General features: G+C 34.9%; 4 protein-coding genes and 2 non-coding genes across 19 annotated transcripts in view; 2 read left to right on the top strand and 4 right to left on the bottom strand.

Annotated features, from left to right (window-relative positions):
• Dlg1 (MAGUK family member discs large 1) overlaps positions 1–6,331 on the top strand; it is a 630,693-nt gene extending 624,362 nt beyond the window's left edge. For all 9 annotated transcript variants that reach the window (XM_078194782.1, XM_078194778.1, XM_078194784.1 and 6 more), the window contains 5 exons: positions 292–441; positions 1,212–1,384; positions 1,679–1,788; positions 1,986–2,077; positions 2,513–6,331. In XM_078194782.1, coding sequence (XP_078050908.1) covers positions 292–441; positions 1,212–1,384; positions 1,679–1,788; positions 1,986–2,077; positions 2,513–2,622 — 635 coding nt within the window. In that variant the 3' untranslated portion in view covers positions 2,623–6,331. The remainder of the gene's footprint in view (positions 1–291; positions 442–1,211; positions 1,385–1,678; positions 1,789–1,985; positions 2,078–2,512) is intronic.
• Positions 6,332–8,100: 1,769 nt separating this feature from the next.
• On the top strand, positions 8,101–11,733 carry LOC144476977 (putative helicase mov-10-B.1). Of its 6 annotated transcripts, XM_078194341.1 has the most exons (12): positions 8,477–8,612; positions 8,698–8,769; positions 8,870–9,325; positions 9,401–9,565; positions 9,659–9,821; positions 9,882–10,018; positions 10,078–10,200; positions 10,278–10,300; positions 10,379–10,492; positions 10,605–10,881; positions 10,949–11,243; positions 11,316–11,733. In XM_078194341.1, the coding sequence occupies exons 2-12, from the start codon at positions 8,717–8,719 to the stop codon at positions 11,451–11,453; spliced, it is 1,944 nt and encodes a 647-aa protein (XP_078050467.1). In that variant the 5' UTR covers positions 8,477–8,612; positions 8,698–8,716; the 3' UTR covers positions 11,454–11,733. The 6 variants fall into 6 exon arrangements, with proteins under 6 accessions (XP_078050464.1, XP_078050466.1, XP_078050467.1 ...); XM_078194338.1 differs by lacking the exon at positions 8,477–8,612 and adding an exon at positions 8,101–8,467 and having other exon boundaries at positions 10,278–10,492; XM_078194340.1 differs by lacking the exon at positions 8,477–8,612 and adding an exon at positions 8,104–8,467 and having other exon boundaries at positions 8,891–9,325; positions 10,278–10,492.
• Positions 11,734–11,741: 8 nt separating this feature from the next.
• Positions 11,742–14,193, bottom strand: Pig-u (phosphatidylinositol glycan anchor biosynthesis class U). Its single transcript, XM_078194343.1, has 5 exons — positions 13,616–14,193; positions 13,276–13,512; positions 12,873–13,075; positions 12,083–12,788; positions 11,742–12,004 (listed from the first exon to the last, which is right to left on the bottom strand). Exons 2-5 carry the CDS (start codon positions 13,403–13,405, stop codon positions 11,751–11,753), a joined length of 1,293 nt encoding a protein of 430 aa, XP_078050469.1. The 5' UTR covers positions 13,406–13,512; positions 13,616–14,193; the 3' UTR covers positions 11,742–11,750.
• LOC144477404 (U6 spliceosomal RNA) lies at positions 14,105–14,211 on the bottom strand. The gene has a single exon (XR_013495190.1). It is a non-coding gene; the product is annotated as a U6 spliceosomal RNA (small nuclear RNA).
• Positions 14,212–15,595: 1,384 nt separating this feature from the next.
• Positions 15,596–15,702, bottom strand: LOC144477403 (U6 spliceosomal RNA). Its single transcript, XR_013495189.1, has one exon. It is a non-coding gene; the product is annotated as a U6 spliceosomal RNA (small nuclear RNA).
• An 825-nt stretch (positions 15,703–16,527) lies between these two features.
• Positions 16,528–18,714, bottom strand: LOC144476793 (WD repeat domain phosphoinositide-interacting protein 4). The gene is made up of 7 exons (XM_078194023.1): positions 18,500–18,714; positions 17,852–18,119; positions 17,527–17,767; positions 17,289–17,437; positions 17,092–17,193; positions 16,902–17,020; positions 16,528–16,797 (listed from the first exon to the last, which is right to left on the bottom strand). Exons 1-7 carry the CDS (start codon positions 18,546–18,548, stop codon positions 16,688–16,690), a joined length of 1,038 nt encoding a protein of 345 aa, XP_078050149.1. The 5' UTR covers positions 18,549–18,714; the 3' UTR covers positions 16,528–16,687.
• Positions 18,715–18,821: the final 107 nt, after the last annotated feature.

Here is an 18,821-nt window from a genome sequence, read left to right as displayed (position 1 = left end):
GGGATAAGACGTTAACGAAATATGAAATTGAAAACGATCGATAAAGATAAATTGCTCCAGGAAATTGGTTTCGGCTATGTTTGCCGCGAATAGGAAATAAAGTTGTTTGAAGACACGTATCTGCCGGGTGTCTCGTCTAAGAGAAGAAGCTTCGAGTTCGCGTCTTAACGAGAGAAGCGTTTTTGCCCCCGTGTTTGAAAGAGTGTAAACGTTCTAACCGGGAATATACAAAGCTCCCAGCAACTACGCTTCATCATGGAAACGCCGGAGTACTTATACTGTGAATTGCAGGCAGCGAAGAAAATGTGCTGTCGTACGAGGCTGTCCAACAGCTCACCATTCAGTACACCCGACCTGTCATTATCCTCGGTCCTCTCAAGGATCGCATCAACGACGACCTCATCTCGGAGTTCCCCGACAAATTCGGCAGCTGTGTGCCACGTGAGTGAAACGATTCGGATCTGTCATTTCGCGTACCGACGTGCTACGGACGGATCGTCAGATTTCCTAGGATTTTACGAGCTTTCGGAACGGTGAAACGTCTTCGCGCGTTTAACTTCTATTTCATCGACACTCGATAACTAGTCATTTATACGTTTTCTCCTTAATCGAACGTCGCGATGTACCGCGCTCACCTCGCATTAACATCGTCGACGCGCGGCGAGAAATACGCCTGACCCGCGAAACGTATTAGAACACCTGCTGATTTAGTACGAATCGTAATTTCTCGTTCAGTTTAAGTAATGTTTCATGCCTAGTACTTACGTTTCATGGCATCGTATTGTCGGAAGTACACGTTCAGCTAGAAGTGTTCATCGCTCGTGCAATTAGTTTAGTCATTTATCGCATTTCGTTTAGTGAAAACGGGTGCCGAGTTCATTTCATGCCACACGCGCGTGCAATAAAATAGAATCAGAAATAATAGACGAACTGATAAAACCAATGCCAGTGTTAGTCCAAAAAGTAATTAAAAAACGCGACGGATATATCGACAAAAAGAAAATTTAATTCTTTTTTATATAATTGTAGTTATTTTCAATACCGAAAATATTTAGATAGAAAACGTGGAACCGGTCATTTTGACCGTCATGGTAGGTTTAGTGTTAAATTTGGGCGTAGACGCGACTGTTAAATACTTCTTTGGAATACATTTTTTGTAAACAAGTGAAATAAGAAGGATCGTCGAGAGTATATTGAATAAAATTTGGCAGACACAACAAGGAGTAGAAGAGATTACGAAGAGGACGGACGAGACTACCACTTTGTGGCATCGAGAGAGCAGATGGAGAGGGATATTCAGAACCACTTGTTCATAGAGGCCGGACAGTACAATGACAATCTTTATGGAACCTCTGTGGCGTCCGTTCGGGAAGTTGCCGAAAGGGTAATGAAACATGCCATCGTGTACAAACTACCTCGAGACGAGTGGTACAGACGAGCATGCGGTAACTCAACTTGCAAAAATAAGTAAAATAAACGAATCGATTTATTTTTGATCGACGATTCGTTTTCGAGAAAATTTCGCGCGCATGCTCGTTAGGTGCCCCAGTTTTGATCAGACCATCCTTATACAGCGCGTACATTTACTTATCTAAGAATAGCAAACCGCCAACTGTGCGGAACCATGACATAACTAGTTCTCTAAACATGTCTAACATTAGCATTCTCGTCGTTCTAGGAAAAACATTGTATCCTAGACGTGAGCGGGAACGCTATCAAGAGGTTACAGGTGGCACAGCTGTATCCCATCGCCATCTTCATTAAACCGAAATCCGTAGAGTCGATTATGTGAGTAGCCATTCTCCACTTATACAGTAATGTTACACCATCTTCCAGCATGTCGTCTCCTCGTTGACACTTGCGAGTCACTGTCTCTCGGTTTCTCAGAGTTTCAAATTCAGTGTTATAACAATTCTACACGGAGTTCTTATTTAAAAGGATCGTGGAGGGCTCTGTTAGCATTTAATAAGTTCCTACTCTTCCAGGGAAATGAACAAAAGAATGACCGAGGAGCAAGCGAAAAAGACGTACGAACGAGCATTGAAGATGGAACAAGAATTCGGGGAATACTTTACGGGTAACGTGTCCACCCTGATCTTGAAACAATTTTCTTAAACTATGGTCCTCGATACTAAGTATCTCTCCCAAGCAAATTTTTCTGTACAACAATTAACATTTCTCATGACTGAACTGTGAATATTTATACAAAATCGAAATTATTTACATTAATTTGCAAGAAATATTTCTGTCTTTAATTATTTCATTGAGTTGGAACTAATGCGATAGCATTATTAAGTTGTTAAAATGTCTTCATTGTATTTACTTCATAATTTACTTATGTCAGGCTCAGAAAACTGATTACTACCTCTGCCACTGTAACATAGGGCAACGAATGATAGGGCACGGTGGCGAAGGTAGCGGTTTGAGAATCAGCTGTTCAGGCCTAACATATGGGTGGAGCTAGGATTTACATTTAGCGTCTTGCACAACTAAAGTACTGTCTCCGTTACAGCCGTAGTACAAGGCGACACTCCCGAGGAAATCTACGTGAAAGTAAAGGAAGTGATCTCCGAGCAGTCTGGCCCGAACATTTGGGTACCATGCAGGGACCAGCAACTGTGACGTCCTGCCCCCCACGCTCAGCCCGGTCCAAACGCTTGGACCTTACCACCGAGGCGTCAAGCTTAATTACTCTAAATAAAATAATCAAGTAACACTCTAATGCCTTCCCCGTTCCCATCCCGTCCCCGTTACAAAACACCCACAAGCAAACACGAATACACACAGCAAGCTGATATTAAACTCTCAGGCTCGCATGCACACCTACGCAGATACACACTCACACACGCACACAACTAGACACACGAGTACACGTCCAACCGAGCAACACAATGTCCCAGTTAAAGCGTTAATGATCACGCAACGCTCATTGAAAAAAAAAGCTTGATCGAGCACCGCGCACAGCCTCGAGTGTCATCGACGAGTTACACGAAACAAGGAAACAAGGAAACAGAGAAACCGCAACGCAAGGAAAACAGAAAACTAAGTATAATAATAGGTCGCATCGTTTCTCGACGTGTTCAATCTCCTTCGCGCTGTCGTGTAAACTTGTAACGGCGACACCGGTCGCAGGATAAACGAGAGAAACAGAAAAAGAGATAGACGAGAAAGAGAGAGGGGGAGAACGTCAACAGACGCCGCGGAGGTGACGAGATGGTATTGATCAGGTGTTTCGATTGACCGATAGGGAGAAAGAGTGTATGAGAGAAAGAAAGAGAGATATCGTCTCCGAAAGAGTATTTAAGGTGTTAATTAATCCCCCCAGGTTGCGGGGGGTTCGTGTTATAGTGTTAAATACCAGAAGTGTTTCGTTGTACCACGATGTTTTTCATGTATTTAACGGGTTTGTTGAGCGAGAACACGGAGACCACCGTTGCGTATCAGTCTCCTTATTGATTTTAATTACTGGACTAAGCCGCGACGAATACACGCCGGTATTCAAGCCCGGTACCCTGAAATCTTCCTCCCGGTCCTCTCCCGCGACGAACCTTATTGCTCGTGCTTCGTAATTTATACCGCACGCCCACAACCTCCGTTCCTAGCCTTCCCTCACCTCTACCTCCCCCCCCCCCCCCGGAAATTCCTTTTTCGCGTCGCATAACTCGAACCGGAAGAAACGGAAGAGCCCAGTCGGAGAAGACCGACGTGTATTCGTCCCGATAGCAATTTACGAACGCGCGATCGACCATACGACTCGACTCGGAATGCGACGGTCGAGATCGCCGCGTGTTTTACGATATGACTCGCGCCGCGCCGCGATCACTGCACGATCGGCTGCTGACCTAGTCGCGTTGTGTACAGTGATCGCTTGGAGGATACGCGAAAACAAGGCAAGCGGATTAATAAAGGAGATGCGTAGAAAGAGAAGGTGAGAAATTGTCACGGGATTCTCGTCGCGATCGTTCGCAAAGATGCGCACAGCACCGCTAGACGCTTTCGAACAGACATTTCCCTAAACCCACCTACCCACGCGCAAAGTCGCGGCGACGAATTACGTGACAGGCGAGAACGCGAATAGTGTATACATTTCGTACGGAGGATATCCGAGAAGGGACACGAATTAAAATAAAAACTTGGCTTCACCGATCATACTATTATAGCTTGTCTGGTTCGTTCTGATGCGAAATAGCGCGAGCGCGCGGTATTTTTTAATGTACTTAATCGTAATAAGTGGCGCAAGAGGGATCACCGAAGGCCGAGGATGACTCGTTAGTATTGTCGCTTGTTGTCAAGCGAAGGGAAATTAACCATTGTAGAATGCACTAAATAAAATGGAAACGTGAAACGAACCGATTTACGGAGAACTACTGTTACACGACGAGCAGTCCTCGCCGCGTTTCGTCGTGTAAACCGCGTACACGTGCGTTATCTGTCACGTATGCGTTATATGTATACTCGTTTGCGCACACGTCTTCTGCAATCGAGAATAATAACCGAAACGGAGAAGGGAGAAACTGAGAGAACCCGGTCGCATATTAAGAACCTCACGATTCATCAAACCTCACAGGACAAATCTCTAGATGCTAGAATAGCGATATATAATGTTTTGTACAGCTAGATTACTAAGCCAGTACTGGGTTATGTGCAACATTATATATATATATAAATATGCATGTATACATATGTATATATATGTACCACACTATCGCATATATACATATGTATACATAGGAAGAAATATATATATAAAGAGAGAGAACGAAAGAGAGAGCGAGAGAGAGTAAGAAAGAGAAAGAAGAGCGGTAAGGGGAGAAAGAATGAACTCTATTGTAATTTAAATACCACTACTAAATTATTATTACGATAGTAGGTATGTATTATTGTAAATACCTGTACCCGGGTAATCGAGATGGAAATAATGGTGGCGGTTAGCGTGAATCGAAAGCGGCCGGATACGAATTGTCACGAGCATGATAGAAGAGAACAGGTGGAAGCGTGCGCACCGTGGATTCTATATTTTTCGAATTCGAACGTGGCTGTTCACTTTCGACTGTCGTTTTCTATGATTGGCCCCGGCCAATCCAAAGAAAGCAGGATCGACGCGCCAATGGTCGAAAGTTTGGGAAAGACGGGAGAACGTTAAAAAAGCATAGAGAAGGGTCAGGGGCGGATGATTCTTTAGTGCGTCAGCGAAAAGAAATGCGTAACGTGTCGACCCATTGAACCGATCGGGACTCATGAAAGATAATTGAATTATGCTGAATCTGTCGACAAGATCTCCGTGAAGAACCTACGGTCCGCAGCGATAAGCAAAAAGCAACAAAGTTGCGTCATGGAACAATCAATTCATCGTTCATTGTGAACAGTACTTACGAGAACGAAGGGAGGAGAATCTGCGATCGTTTCGCGAAGGTTTTGAAGGAGCAAAGGTAGGAAAGATCGTATCGAGAATTGGTGGAGTGAGTTGTTGCGAGATTAGGGATGACGATGGTTTCATTCTAGCGGGGATGTAATATCGTAATGACCGTACGCGTGTACCGTTTTCGTTTGCCATTGTCCGCGGAAATGTCACCGATTTGATCCAAGCCTGCGATTGCTTTCCCCTTTAATTAAACAAGCGGAAGATGAGACTTTTGTGTTTCCTTTCGTTCCATAGGACGCGTCGCGCGGCATCCAGCGATTAATCGGGTATAATTAGTATGGGTACGCTTTCTACGAGCTATTTTTCCTATGACAGAATCCTTGTGTTTAGAGTCGTTAACGCAGCAGCCGTCGCACGTATTATACGAAGAGAGAACGACGCCGTATTATAGTTTGAAAGGAGCCGAATGAGAGGCCACCGTGAACTAACGCGAAAATCAGCAATGACAGTGGACGTTTGGCTGATAAAGCAAGAGCCGTGACATGCGCCGTTGCCAAACATTCGCTGACAAATGTCCGCTGCCACAGGGGATTCGCGTTCGCCGGCGGATGCCTGAAAAGTGGCGAGACGCTTCGCCATAATCCGCACAGGTCGTGCCTGAAGAGAATGCGAGAGTGAGAGATTGAGAGCGAGAACGAGAGAGAGAGAGAGAGAGAGTGCAGTAGGCTTCGTCGAGTTAAAAAATACGAAAAAAATGTTTAAACAAGAAAAACTGAAAAAAATGACGATAACGACGAAGAGAGTGACGTCTGTCTCGATGTAAAGGAACGTATAAAGAGAATAATTACTACAGACACTTATTATACACCTCTATAGTCTATTTAATAATATTACTTATTGAATTGTCAATCTCATGTTCACCTTGTTTCATCGTTTTTAAATAGTTAATAAACGTTTTACCAATTTTAATTGTTCGCTTTTTATTCATCACCCAATACGTGAAAGCATTTGGATGATTCTGTGGAGTTTCGTTAAACGTATGGAAAAAATTTGCACGCAGTCTAACAATTCTACGTTTTTCAACAATAAATGATTTGAATTGAGATCTAATTAAATATCTAACGACAATTCTAAAGTAAAAAAACCCTAGAAATATTAACGAAATCAAACTGTGAACTTATGTACTTCTGATAAATGCCAATGCTTCACTTTAACTCATTGCTTGATTAGAAAAAAGAGTTTACTTATTTGTAAAAAATAAAATAACTCCTATCTCATGAAGAACTACAAATAACAACTTAGGACCAAAATGTTCCAAAATTTTTTTCGGTAGGAGTATTGAATTGTTTGTATTAGAATGTTGTATCGTAAAATTCTCAAATAATTTTATAATAAAATAACGCGTTATTAAAATTAATATTTTAAAAATGGTAACAATAGAATTGCTTTCATTGGTCTCTTGAATCGTATAGCAATTCGTCTTTATAAACCTCTAAGTTCTTTGAAAATTTAAAAATAGCTCCACTTGCGACAACTGGCGCTCTCCTGTGACGAAACTTCGAAGCTCATTTTGGGGGTCCGTACAGCGCCAATTAGTGCAGTGGCAAACGGCGCAAACTTTTAACCAAAATTGGTTGTCAGTAGTTTGGCTAGAAGCTTGAGCGTTTCGCCACATGCTAATTGGCGCTGTACGGATTTCGAATTAAGCTTCGTTTTTTCTCTACAAGAAGTGCTACTGTTTGCTTTTCAGTTTCAGTTTCAAGATCGCCGAAAAACATTAATTATAACAAAATTGGAACATAAAACTATAAACCAAGTGTCTAGAACTATCCACGAAAAACTGCTGTACCAATATCATGCAAAAAAAGACAGACGACTAAATATATGTAATAGTGAATCAAATTTCAAAAAGCGTGTATCGTAGTGTTGTTATTTTTTGCATGATGTTGATATAATAAGTTTTACTGAATAATTTTGTTGTACCGTATCTAAACAAATATATAAGCTTTTATTTAAACAAACTAAACTGATCTTTATACAGGGTGTATCAAGTTATTGTAACTCCGGGAAATGAGGGGTTCCTGAGATCAATTGACGTAACTTTTTCCTAAAACACTGGCCAATAAGAGGCGAGCACGCGACCTTTCAACGTACTGCAACGAGGTCAAGCCAACGTTCGAAGGAATGAACGTTTTGTTTCTTTTTAATTAATTTGAAGAATGTCGGAAATGTTATTAATATGAAACTCGCCCATTTAATTGTAAATCAAATCCATACTCGGAGGATAGTCCATTAATCTCGTACAATGTATAATGAACAGCACAGCCGGTCTGTATACGACAGTTTCGCTATCGATGAAAAACCGTTGAAATTTACTTATAGGAAAACAAATCATTGTCAACTATCGTGCAGTATTCCGCAGCACTTTCCACGAGACCCATTAAACAGGCCACACGTATTAAACCAGGAAATGATTCATAATTGCAGGCAAATGGTCACAATGGGCACAAGTCGTTTCTTCTTCCACTATATAGTTGTATAACAAATTCGAGTCGTCTTGACTATCAATGGATTTAAAGTTTTGAAGCTACATTTAAATAGTATGGACACATACGTGAAATAATTCAAACTAAAACAATACCTCCGGTTTTACATGATCTGTCTACCTCGGTTAGCTTTTACAAAGAATCCCACCATTTCACTGCATATCCAAACCGCAGTAAATCTTGTCTGATCTTAGCTTAGTATCACAGCATCTAAATTTTGCCGCTTACGAGATTTCAAACTGCTACGCTAGAGGGAGATGCGCATCATGCAACAATGGTAAATGGTAAGTCCCTACAAATTGAAGCAGGTTGCTTGTACAAAAATTGGTACATAGCATGAAAACCCCGGATGTGACCACATTAGATACAGTCATCATTTGTAGTTTTTATACTTACTCATCTATGCGAGATAAGATAACTTTTCTAATACTATTTATGCTTGTGTATGTACATATGTATTGTAAATATTATCATTCAATGCTTGTTGGCGGGCATGACTTGTTGACATTTTTTCCTTCAACGGTAACTATAAATGGGATGGCTAAACTGCTCTTTAGTCGTAAGTACGGTTCAGTTCTCAGGAAAATCCCCTTCTTGGTACATCATTGCGTATATACTAGAGTCTTTGTCTATAAGTGGCAAAATATTTTTTTTATTCTAAAGTAGCACTGTATTTGAAATTAATTTTATATTATTTTTAAAAGGTTTGTATAAATATAGAAGAGTATTTAATGTAAAATATTATGCTGTGTATAAATATATATTCTAAAGTCAATTGTAATAACATAGATGCATTGAGATCTCAAAGATGGCAAAAAATACCAAGAGGGATAATAAAGCAACAGTGTTTCCAGGAAGCACGTAAGTAACATGAAACATTTAAAAGAAGATTACCACTTGTATGTAATTATGGAAGTTATTTTGGATAAATGATAAACGTGATGCTTATCTCAATCCACAGTAATGTTACATTTGACTTCAGGCATTGCACTAGTTATGGAGTATTAAAACTATTACCCATAATAAACTTCATTCCACCTCTTGCATTAAAAGTGGCCTTGAAAAATTATCAATCGGAATGTTGTGAAAATAGTCAGTTGTCAAAAGATTACATAAAACTTATTAATAGTTTACCAAAGAGGAAAGAGATAGAACCTGAGAATTACATGGTATTATTTAAGATGTTTTTATATTTGGAAACATCTGCATACATGAAACAAATATCACACCATCATTTAAAAAAACACGTGTTGACACCAAAATTTGATGATTTTGTTCTCAATGTGCCCACCCTAGAGCAAGATAATCCATTTATAATTATTGGTGATTTTGTCAAACTGACAACAGAAAAAGATCACCATTATGCAAAAATTATAGATATAGAAGGAAGGAACATAACTATATCTATACGCAATAAGTGAGTATAAAATACCCATTAGATATTGTGTTTCAAAAAAAAATGTAGTAATAATTATTTCAAAACATTGTATAGGAAGATTAAAGAAAAATTTCTGAATAAGGCAATTGACATAAAATTTTGCCCATCTAACTGGCCAATTAAATGTTGTCATTATGTTTTGCACATTTTGTATAAAAATAATTTAATTAATTCACTGTACCCTAAAAGAAATACAAGCTATGGTAATTCAATAAGAGCGTAAGTTCTATGTAATGTAAATTTTTCTTTATATTTATATTCGTATTTACATTTCTCTAATTATACTGCAATTTTATGTATTTAAAAAAAAAGACATAGTGACTTTGATTGGGTGAATAAAAATATAAAAAACAATCCAGAACAGAAACAAGCTGTTATTAATATAGTACATAAAACAGCACATCCTGCACCATATATATTATTTGGACCACCTGGTACTGGAAAAACAATGACCTTAGTTGAATCTATTTGCCAGGTATAACTTAGGAAATGTTATAAAATAACATCATAAAATAGAAATTTATTTTCATTACAGATAAGAAAAAGACATATATCCAAGAATATTTTGGTGTGTGCATCTTCTAACGCAGCAGCAGATGAAATTACAAAGCGATTATTAGAATTTCTTCCATGTAAAGACATATTTCGAATATATGCACCATCCAGAAATTGGTAAGACATCTGTTTCCATAAGCAATTATCTCCTTACTACCTTTTTTCTTCATATGTAGGGAGGACATTGACAAAAACATTCAACCTACTACAAATTTTGTTCATGATGTATGTGTCTTCTTGCCAAAAGACATTTTTATTTTAAAAAAGATAGTTATTGCAACACTAATAACATGTACAAGGTATATTTTAGGTTTACTTTTATTAATATTATTTTTTCAATAAGAATAATGTAACAGCACCTACAATTCATTTACAGATTAGCATCACTTAATTTAAAAAGTAATCACTTCTCATATGTATTTATTGATGAAGCAAGTCAAGCTATAGAATTAATGACTCTGATTCCTATTACTTTAGTAAGTTCACTTAATAAGAATAAGGAAGGTGCACTGAATGGACAAATCATTCTTGCTGGTGATCCTTATCAGTTAGGTCCTACAGTTTCGTGCAAAAAGATTGAACACTTACTAGGTGAGCGTTATTAACACATAGTTGCACATATTTTGTTAACACAAAATCGACGTGTTAAACAGTTTAATTAAATAAATATTACCATTAATTTGCAATTTGGTTACGATATTAGGGAAATCAATGTTAGAAAGACTAATGGAAATAGAATTGTATAAAAAAAATGATGAAGGCCAGTACAATCCTCGTTACATAACAAAATTAGTACGCAATTTTCGTAGTCCAGAACCTATTTTATACGTACCTAATGGTTTATTTTACGAGAATGATTTACTGTGCTGTAGAAAGTCAAATGAGAAATTGTCAATTCCGGATATTACATTATTCAATCATGGTTTTCCCATTTTATTTATTGAAATTTATGGTACAGAAAATAGAACTGAAAATGGAAGGTAAGTACAATGCGTTAAGTTTTTATTTTCATTTAATATTATTATTTATAAAAAACAATGTTCTTAGTATTTACAATGAACAAGAAATTGCAGTAGTTTCTTACTTTGCATCACTATTTATGTCTGCCAAGTTTGATAAACGTGCAATTAAGGAGGATGATATTGGAATTATAACACCCTTTAAACAACAAAAAATGATGATTCGAAAGAAACTAAATCAGAAGAATCTACGAAACATAACTGTTGGAACAGTAGAAACATTTCAAGGACAAGAAAAAGATATTATAATTATAAGCACTGCACGTTCCAAAGTGTTTCGACATGATGGTACAGAGCATATCGGATTTTTGTCTAACCCAAAGGTAAAAATTGTGTAATGGCTAAGAAAATTATATTTTATGCGAACAAATTTCATAACCATATATTTTTTCTAGCGGTTTAATGTAGCTGTAACTAGAGCTAAACATTTTATGATAGTAATAGGAAACCCCAAAGTTCTCTGTAAAGATATATGTTGGAAAACTCTTTGGAATTATTGTGGTACGAACAATGCACGGATTTGTTTTATCTAAGAGTACATTGATAAATTAATTTTTATATCATAAAGTAATGTACTATCTTTTGATGACAAGATAGTAGCAAATACTAAACAAATTTGGTAACTATCATTTTTTTAATTACGAATGGGTAACAATATGTTATAACAAACAAATTGTTGTGTAAAAAAAGTTTATATATGACTAATCACTTTGTATATAAATAAATTATAACTATTTTTGGACTCAGTAAAAACTGAACGTCTCTCTCATGTAAAGTACATTAGGATATTAATAAAACAGGTTTAATTTTGAACCTTGTACAATACAATTTTATTCTAAAAGTAGTTTTGTCTTACTTCCACTCACATCCTTATTAATACCATGACGTATTGCAAATTCATGTTTGACACTAGCAAATAAAATATCTGTTAATAAGAAGATTTGTGCTATTGCAAATGCTAGTGTAACACCAAAGTAAAAGTTTGCATTTGCTGATCTGGAATAAATCCACTGGTACCATACGGTGGGTGCAAACACTGTACAAAATAACATGAAACAACCAACAATGAATCCTTGTTGGGTATCTGAAAATATAAATTAATATCATATTTTAATTGTAACAAATAAATAAGACTTAATGTATCTTACAAATTGATACCTACACTGAAATAAATGTTTCCAAAGAGGCAATAGAGATATGTAAAATCCAACATCCCCAATGCAAGGATAGGACTTGAATATGGCAGCAATTGCTAAGTAAGAAAATGCTAACAGCATTGGATCATGTCGTAATCTCAATGCTAATGGTACTATGTACAGTAAACCGACATTTATTTGAAATGAAGCAATGAAGAGCCATCTAAAATGCTCAAACATTTCTGTAAAAAAGTACCAATACAGTCCTATATTAGGACGTAAATCGGGAACTGTTAAAATAAAACCAGTTGTGCTCCAAATAAACGACCAACTTCCCATAATATAATAAGAAATGCAGAATAAGATTGTTAACATACTAACAAATACTACAATCATAGAAACTATGGTATTCTGTTTTTGGATTACACTCTTAGAATGAACTATGTAAATAGTTGCTGGTACGACCAGTGAAATAGGATACAATCCTTGTAAAGTAAGTAATGAAATTGACAAGCAGCTCCAAAATACAGAACATTTTGTCATTGAAATCAATGCTATCGAGTATAATAAATTTGTGAATACTGTTGTTGTATGCCCCACACAATTTAGTATTATATATGGATTAAATAAATATGCTGCTGAGACATACATTGTGGATGTAGAAACTATAGAACTATCATCTTGAACTTTTATATCTTCATCTAATACCTTTTCTTTTTCATTTTTGGAAACCTGTAAACAATATTATTGTTTCAATATTATAATCAGTTGCTCTATTATAAGATTATAACATGAAATGTTAAGAAAATAACTGACCAATTCACTTGCATATTGTTTAGCTGTAAGTGCAAGAAGTAAAGCAGTCAACAAATCGGTAAAGATAAATAAAAAGAATAGGGTCCACTGAGGTAAATATTTTTGAATAAGATCAAAAATATATAATCCAATAGGCGTTTCATGAAATAAGTCTCCTATATATGGATCTACACCAAAGTTATATAAATGGACACCTTCTGTCACTGAAAAAAAATAAACAATGTATACATACTGCTGCAGTTGTTTTTATAGATAATGCATTCGTATAGTAATAATTAATTACGATATCTAATTTAAACATCTGTATACTGTTAATACCCTAATAACGTAGACAATACAAGTAACAATATATTTTTATTAACGAAACATGAATTTCAAATAAGCAAGTGTCACGTATTCTAACCTCTTTTCCAAGAATTTAATGCTGTTGATACTTCCACACGATCACTGATAACTTTTTGGTATCCAGAATTCATCAATAGATACCTAATAGTACCAGCTAATATAAAATTTGATAGCCATTGCTTCGACATTTTTCTAACAAATTACAAATCATTCGTGCATCTGTTATGTGGAATGTATATAACCGGTATCCGAAGGAGCATGTCGTATAAGCGCTTCTTTTATTTAGTAATACCAACTATATAAATTATTTTTTAAAATAACAGTATTTTAGAAAGATGTCTTAGTCACGTATTTTTTGTTATTAAAAACGCAACCATAACACGCGACCGGATACGCACTACATATGAAGATAATTTGTTGTCCACTGTTAAATCGTACAACTATAACCGATCGCGATTTATCTAGCATGTATTCATTTTATTTTTCATTCTTTTCATTGTCAAAAAATGCGCTGCTTTCAGAAAATTTGTTTTTTACCAATTCATGACTGGATTCTGAACAATTCAATTTAAAAACGTATAAATACGTATACAACATAAGTCATTGTATACGACTGCTACAAGAATTACAAATTATACTAAGTGTTGACAGAGTGTATTCTCCCTGGTAATAATGAACATTATGTATTAAAATATTTCATATGCATTTGGTATTTAATAAGTTTATCTAAGTATACAAACATAATTTAAAAACTACTTTCTTTAAATATGAATACACTTTGTTAAATTGATTGCATAATCAAAAATTCTTTAAAATTATATTTATCACCGGTTATTTCTAAGAAATACAATTTTCTTTCTTTCCTATAATTTTCAAAAGAAATAGCAAAAAATGTGGAACGCTTCACGATTTTGCGTGTCATCCTTGCGCAGGGGCCATGCTAATCTTCTCTGTATCGTTCCAATTTTAGTATATGTACTGCCGAAGCAAGTACGTCTGACGTGCTTCGTGAATTGCTTATATAGTAATACAAGGTAAAACGAGTACTAGCGAGAAAGTGTACTTGTGCTGCCATCTAGCGGTGTATCGAGAAAAATTAATCACACCTTCAATCGACATTGATTTCAATTTCTTACATACGTTATTTTTAAGATCATTAAAAATTTATAGTATAAATATTGGGTCCTCTGGAAAGTTTTGTGATTTCTTTCAACTACGCAGAGTCATCGTAATAATGTTTTTACAAGTAAACCAGAAATAAAATATTGTTTTCACGAAAATGGAATTTTTCAGTTATCGGTGGTATGCCAGAAATTGATTACAGATTTAGGATCAGAACAGACATTGTATTTTATATATACCATTATGTGTCGCGCTTAGCATTATCAATAGTTCACGAAAAGTAAGCAAATTAGCAAAATGGGAATGTCCTGTATATTTTATTTCTACTACCAGTGCTGAATACTATTTGGAGGCAATAAATATATGGCACGAATATTTAGATGATGGACGTAGTATTTATGAAACATGTAATTACAGAAATACGATATAAAGTGTAGTTATATTTATAGAGAGTTCAGCAATTATTTCTACTAATTATATATGCAAGACAAAATATAATGTAATATTATATTATATCATTATTACATAATATGTAAAATCTCAACGTACATCGTTCGCTTTGTTGACAAATGTGTTCAAGAATTTTACGAGACGAAAAGCGCAAATCGAATATCGCGTCGCGTGTTTTTCGTTCTCTTTCTAAATTAATTGAGCGAAGGAGGAAAAGCACTTGAATTGCGAAAAGAAAAAGCTCTAGAATTGAGAGACGACTGTATCTCGTTTAGTATAATTCTGCGCTACTTAATCCCTTGCCGTTCTATTTTCTTCAATTTTTTTCAATCTTCGTAATTACAAGAATAAGCATTTTTTCTACTCTAATAATTTCTTAGAAAAAAAAGGGAAACATATTTATTGCGTTTGTCTACATTTACTTAAATGGTTAAATACTGATGACAAGAGGACAGAATTTTATTTCGACTTAAAAGAACGGAATCACATTTGTACTTAACAAGATATTAATAGAAATCTCTATGACGAGCCAGACTCGTCAAAGTACGGTAAGGGATTAAATATTGTATTCTTAAACTTGTCTCTATGAAAACCGCAGGACTTTATGGACAACCTAATAATAAATGATTGGAACTTGTCTTCAAACGCGCAAAGCTTGTCCAAAAATATTAAAGAAAAAATTTGATAGAACTTAAACAATATGAACATATAAATAATTTAGAAAACGCGTAACATTACAAATGAATAAGTTATTACGAATTGTTAGAAATAACATAAACTGTTAATTTGAACCGGAAGAAATAGCAAAAAATGTGGAACGCTTCACGATTTTGCGTGTCATCCTTGCGCAGGGGCCATGCTAATCTTCTCTGTATCGTTCCAATTTTAGTATATGTACTGCCGAAGCAAGTACGTCTGACGTGCTTCGTGAATTGCTTATATAGTAATACAAGGTAAAACGAGTACTAGCGAGAAAGTGTACTTGTGCTGCTATCTAGTGGTATATTAAAGAATTATCTTCTAAAAGTTTACGAATCAAGTAAGTTTTGGAAATGAGTTTAACTTGAATAAATAAATGAATTTACTACAAAAATCTTGAATAATATATTATTTACGTGTAGTATTATATCATACGCAATTTTATTGTTTCCTTGAAAAATAAAAAGACAATGTACAGTCTGTAACATAATTTTACATAACCTGAAACAAATTACAAATTCGTTATTTCTCTTATTAATATAGATATATTAAACTATTAAATCCTTGTAATTATGCGATTGAAAACTCGACGATATCTACTTATTGGAACATTTGTGGGACTTATTGGAGTACACTGTTATGTTAATATGATTAGCCCAATGTTTCATCCAGAATATTATAGTATGTACGACATTTTCATTATTATCATAATTTTCTTATCTAATATTTAAATAAATAAGTTATTTTAAAGAATGTGCAATTAAAATTTACGATCTAACTTAGAAAACATTCGGCAACAAATACGAGAGCAATATCCAGATAGAAAAATTTAAATAAGATGAAATAAACATTTATTACTGGAACTGGTACTGTTAGTACTGCTCTTAGACAAATGTATGACAAGGTAGGTGAAAAAAAATATTCATTGTATGAAACTATCTTTTATTACAGTATGCTATAATTGGACCACTAGTTTTGAAAAGAATGTATATCACTAAAAAATTGTGCATATAAAACAGACTAAAGAACACTTAGAATATTATGGTATAAAAATCAATAAATGTAATGACTCACACTCTTTTTACAATAATTAATGTAATTACATTACTGTACAGATATTTGCTGCAAGAAGTTTCTTACTTATGACTAGAAACTTTCCTACAAGCATAAAATTTTATGAACATAATATACAGTTCATGTTAAAAGTCATCATGATCACAAACATCTAGGAAGACATCGAATGCTTCACGATTGCAGTTTCCATCAGCAGTGAAAACATACTTATGAAATGTCCCATCCATACAAATAGCTGTAATTTAATGTAAAATATGTACATATAATAAATAATAATTGCATTCAATATATTTAAACATTCTATATTAATTTAATAGTTGAGTTGCTTGTTTGCAATACCTATAACAGAACTCTTTGTACCAAATGCACACACACAAGCACATTCTGGTGGTACTGTGAAAGTAGCCAATGCCCACTGACTTTCAACATAATTCCCTAAAAATCCCATGTTTGAGAAACTATAACAAAATTATTCATTAATTTTGTGAGATTCTTGGAATCACTTTGAATTTGAACTCTGTTTACATACGTGGATCTGCGATTTAACTGAGTGTCTTTTAATGCAAATATATGCACAGTTCCTTTGTCACTGGAAGCACATAGAAACTCTGAGTCTCTACTAAATGTGATACTGTAACATACATTAAAGATTTATGTTTGACAAATTAAGTACAATATTTACATAAAATACATTTTTATTCTTCAGAAAATAGATGTAATATTTACCAGTAAAGTGTTGCAGAATCAGCACCTCTCCTCAATTCCACTAGTAAATTTTTATTTATACTATCCCATACTCTAACTAATGTACCCTGTGTAGAAGCAGTTGCAATCATTGTTCCACTGCTATTAACTGCGAGACAAGCCAATGCACCCTAATAGTATTATTTGTAAATATAAGATACTAAAAGAAGACACAGTAATTCTAATTTTATTCAACTTTATCTATGTGAAATATACATACTTGATGTGCTGTAAGAGTCATAGGAGCACTGGATGTACCAGCTTCTGTACCACCGAGATCAATCATCTGTACACTGCCTTGCTTATGGCCAGGGAAAGCAAGAAGCTGCTTCTGTGCAGTAGCCAATGTAGCAACTTCAATCAATCCCTTTGGATTGTCTCTTGTTTCTAATGTTAATAATCTTCTTGTCGGCATAGGGAATGAAAAAACATGTATCTCATGTTGAAGTGCCACTACCATTCTGTTTTTTAAAATTATTCCCAAGTGAGTAAATGCATCATTTATATATACTAAAATAAAGATTTTGTTTTATGTACAAACTTACTTGTCCCTGCGTAATCTAACAGCTTTAATAGGGCTAGTAAATGTAACTTCCATTACAAATTTTTTAGACAAATCATCATAAATGAGTACCGTGTTCTCCGCAAATTTTGGTCTTGTGCCACCTGCCACTATAGCAATGATGTTTGTTCTCCACAACATCTCTGCGATGGCTATACTTCCCATAATATCATTTCCCAAGTGTGCTTTCTCAACTAATGGTTCTACATTGTATACTCTAAGCCCAGATTCCATACAACATGTAAAACAACCTAATACAGAAGAAGTATTTCTTCAACAGTTAATTTAGAATTTACATAAGTTGACATTTATATTAGTATAACTATTTATGGTAACTTCAACAGTTGAAAAAATGTACATAATCTACAATAATTAATATGACAACTAGAATAAAATGAATAAAAAATATTTCTCCTTATAATGCATTAGCAATGTATGTTCTATCACTTTGTTTTAGTATCTTCTAAAGTGTATGAAACAAAATTAATTATTATGAATTTATTGTTTTATTGATTTTGGTCTTGTTACAACAGCAAAATAATATGAAAACGAGCATTATATTCTAGAATAGGAAAGACATGTACGTCATAATAGTTAATTCGTAGTAATTAAAACCGTAAATAATAGTCACCTTGATCCTGATTAAATTGTAGACTATGAATATTTTTTTCTGCAGCCATTTGATTTCACATTAAATTAACCGAAGAAACGTTCTTTTTCGAGGCCTTTTTCAATTTTTTCCTCTAATAACTACAGTACGTGTTTTTGTTTACATTCTTATTTCACAATCATCTGTGAGAAAATGTTTGGTATAGTGTTTCATTCTTTCTGAAATGCATACACTGTATCCACGATGTAACAAAGATAAGGTCGATTTTCACTATTGTAATGTAAATCGATCTTGAATGTCCAGAAATTACATGGGAAAAATTTGTTAAAAGAATTTTCAGAGT

Source organism: Augochlora pura, chromosome 11 (assembly GCF_028453695.1).
Source record: "Augochlora pura isolate Apur16 chromosome 11, APUR_v2.2.1, whole genome shotgun sequence".
Lineage (NCBI taxonomy): Eukaryota > Metazoa > Arthropoda > Insecta > Hymenoptera > Halictidae > Augochlora > Augochlora pura.
Note: the sequence above shows the minus strand (reverse complement) of the source record. Positions and strands in the feature narration are given on the sequence as shown.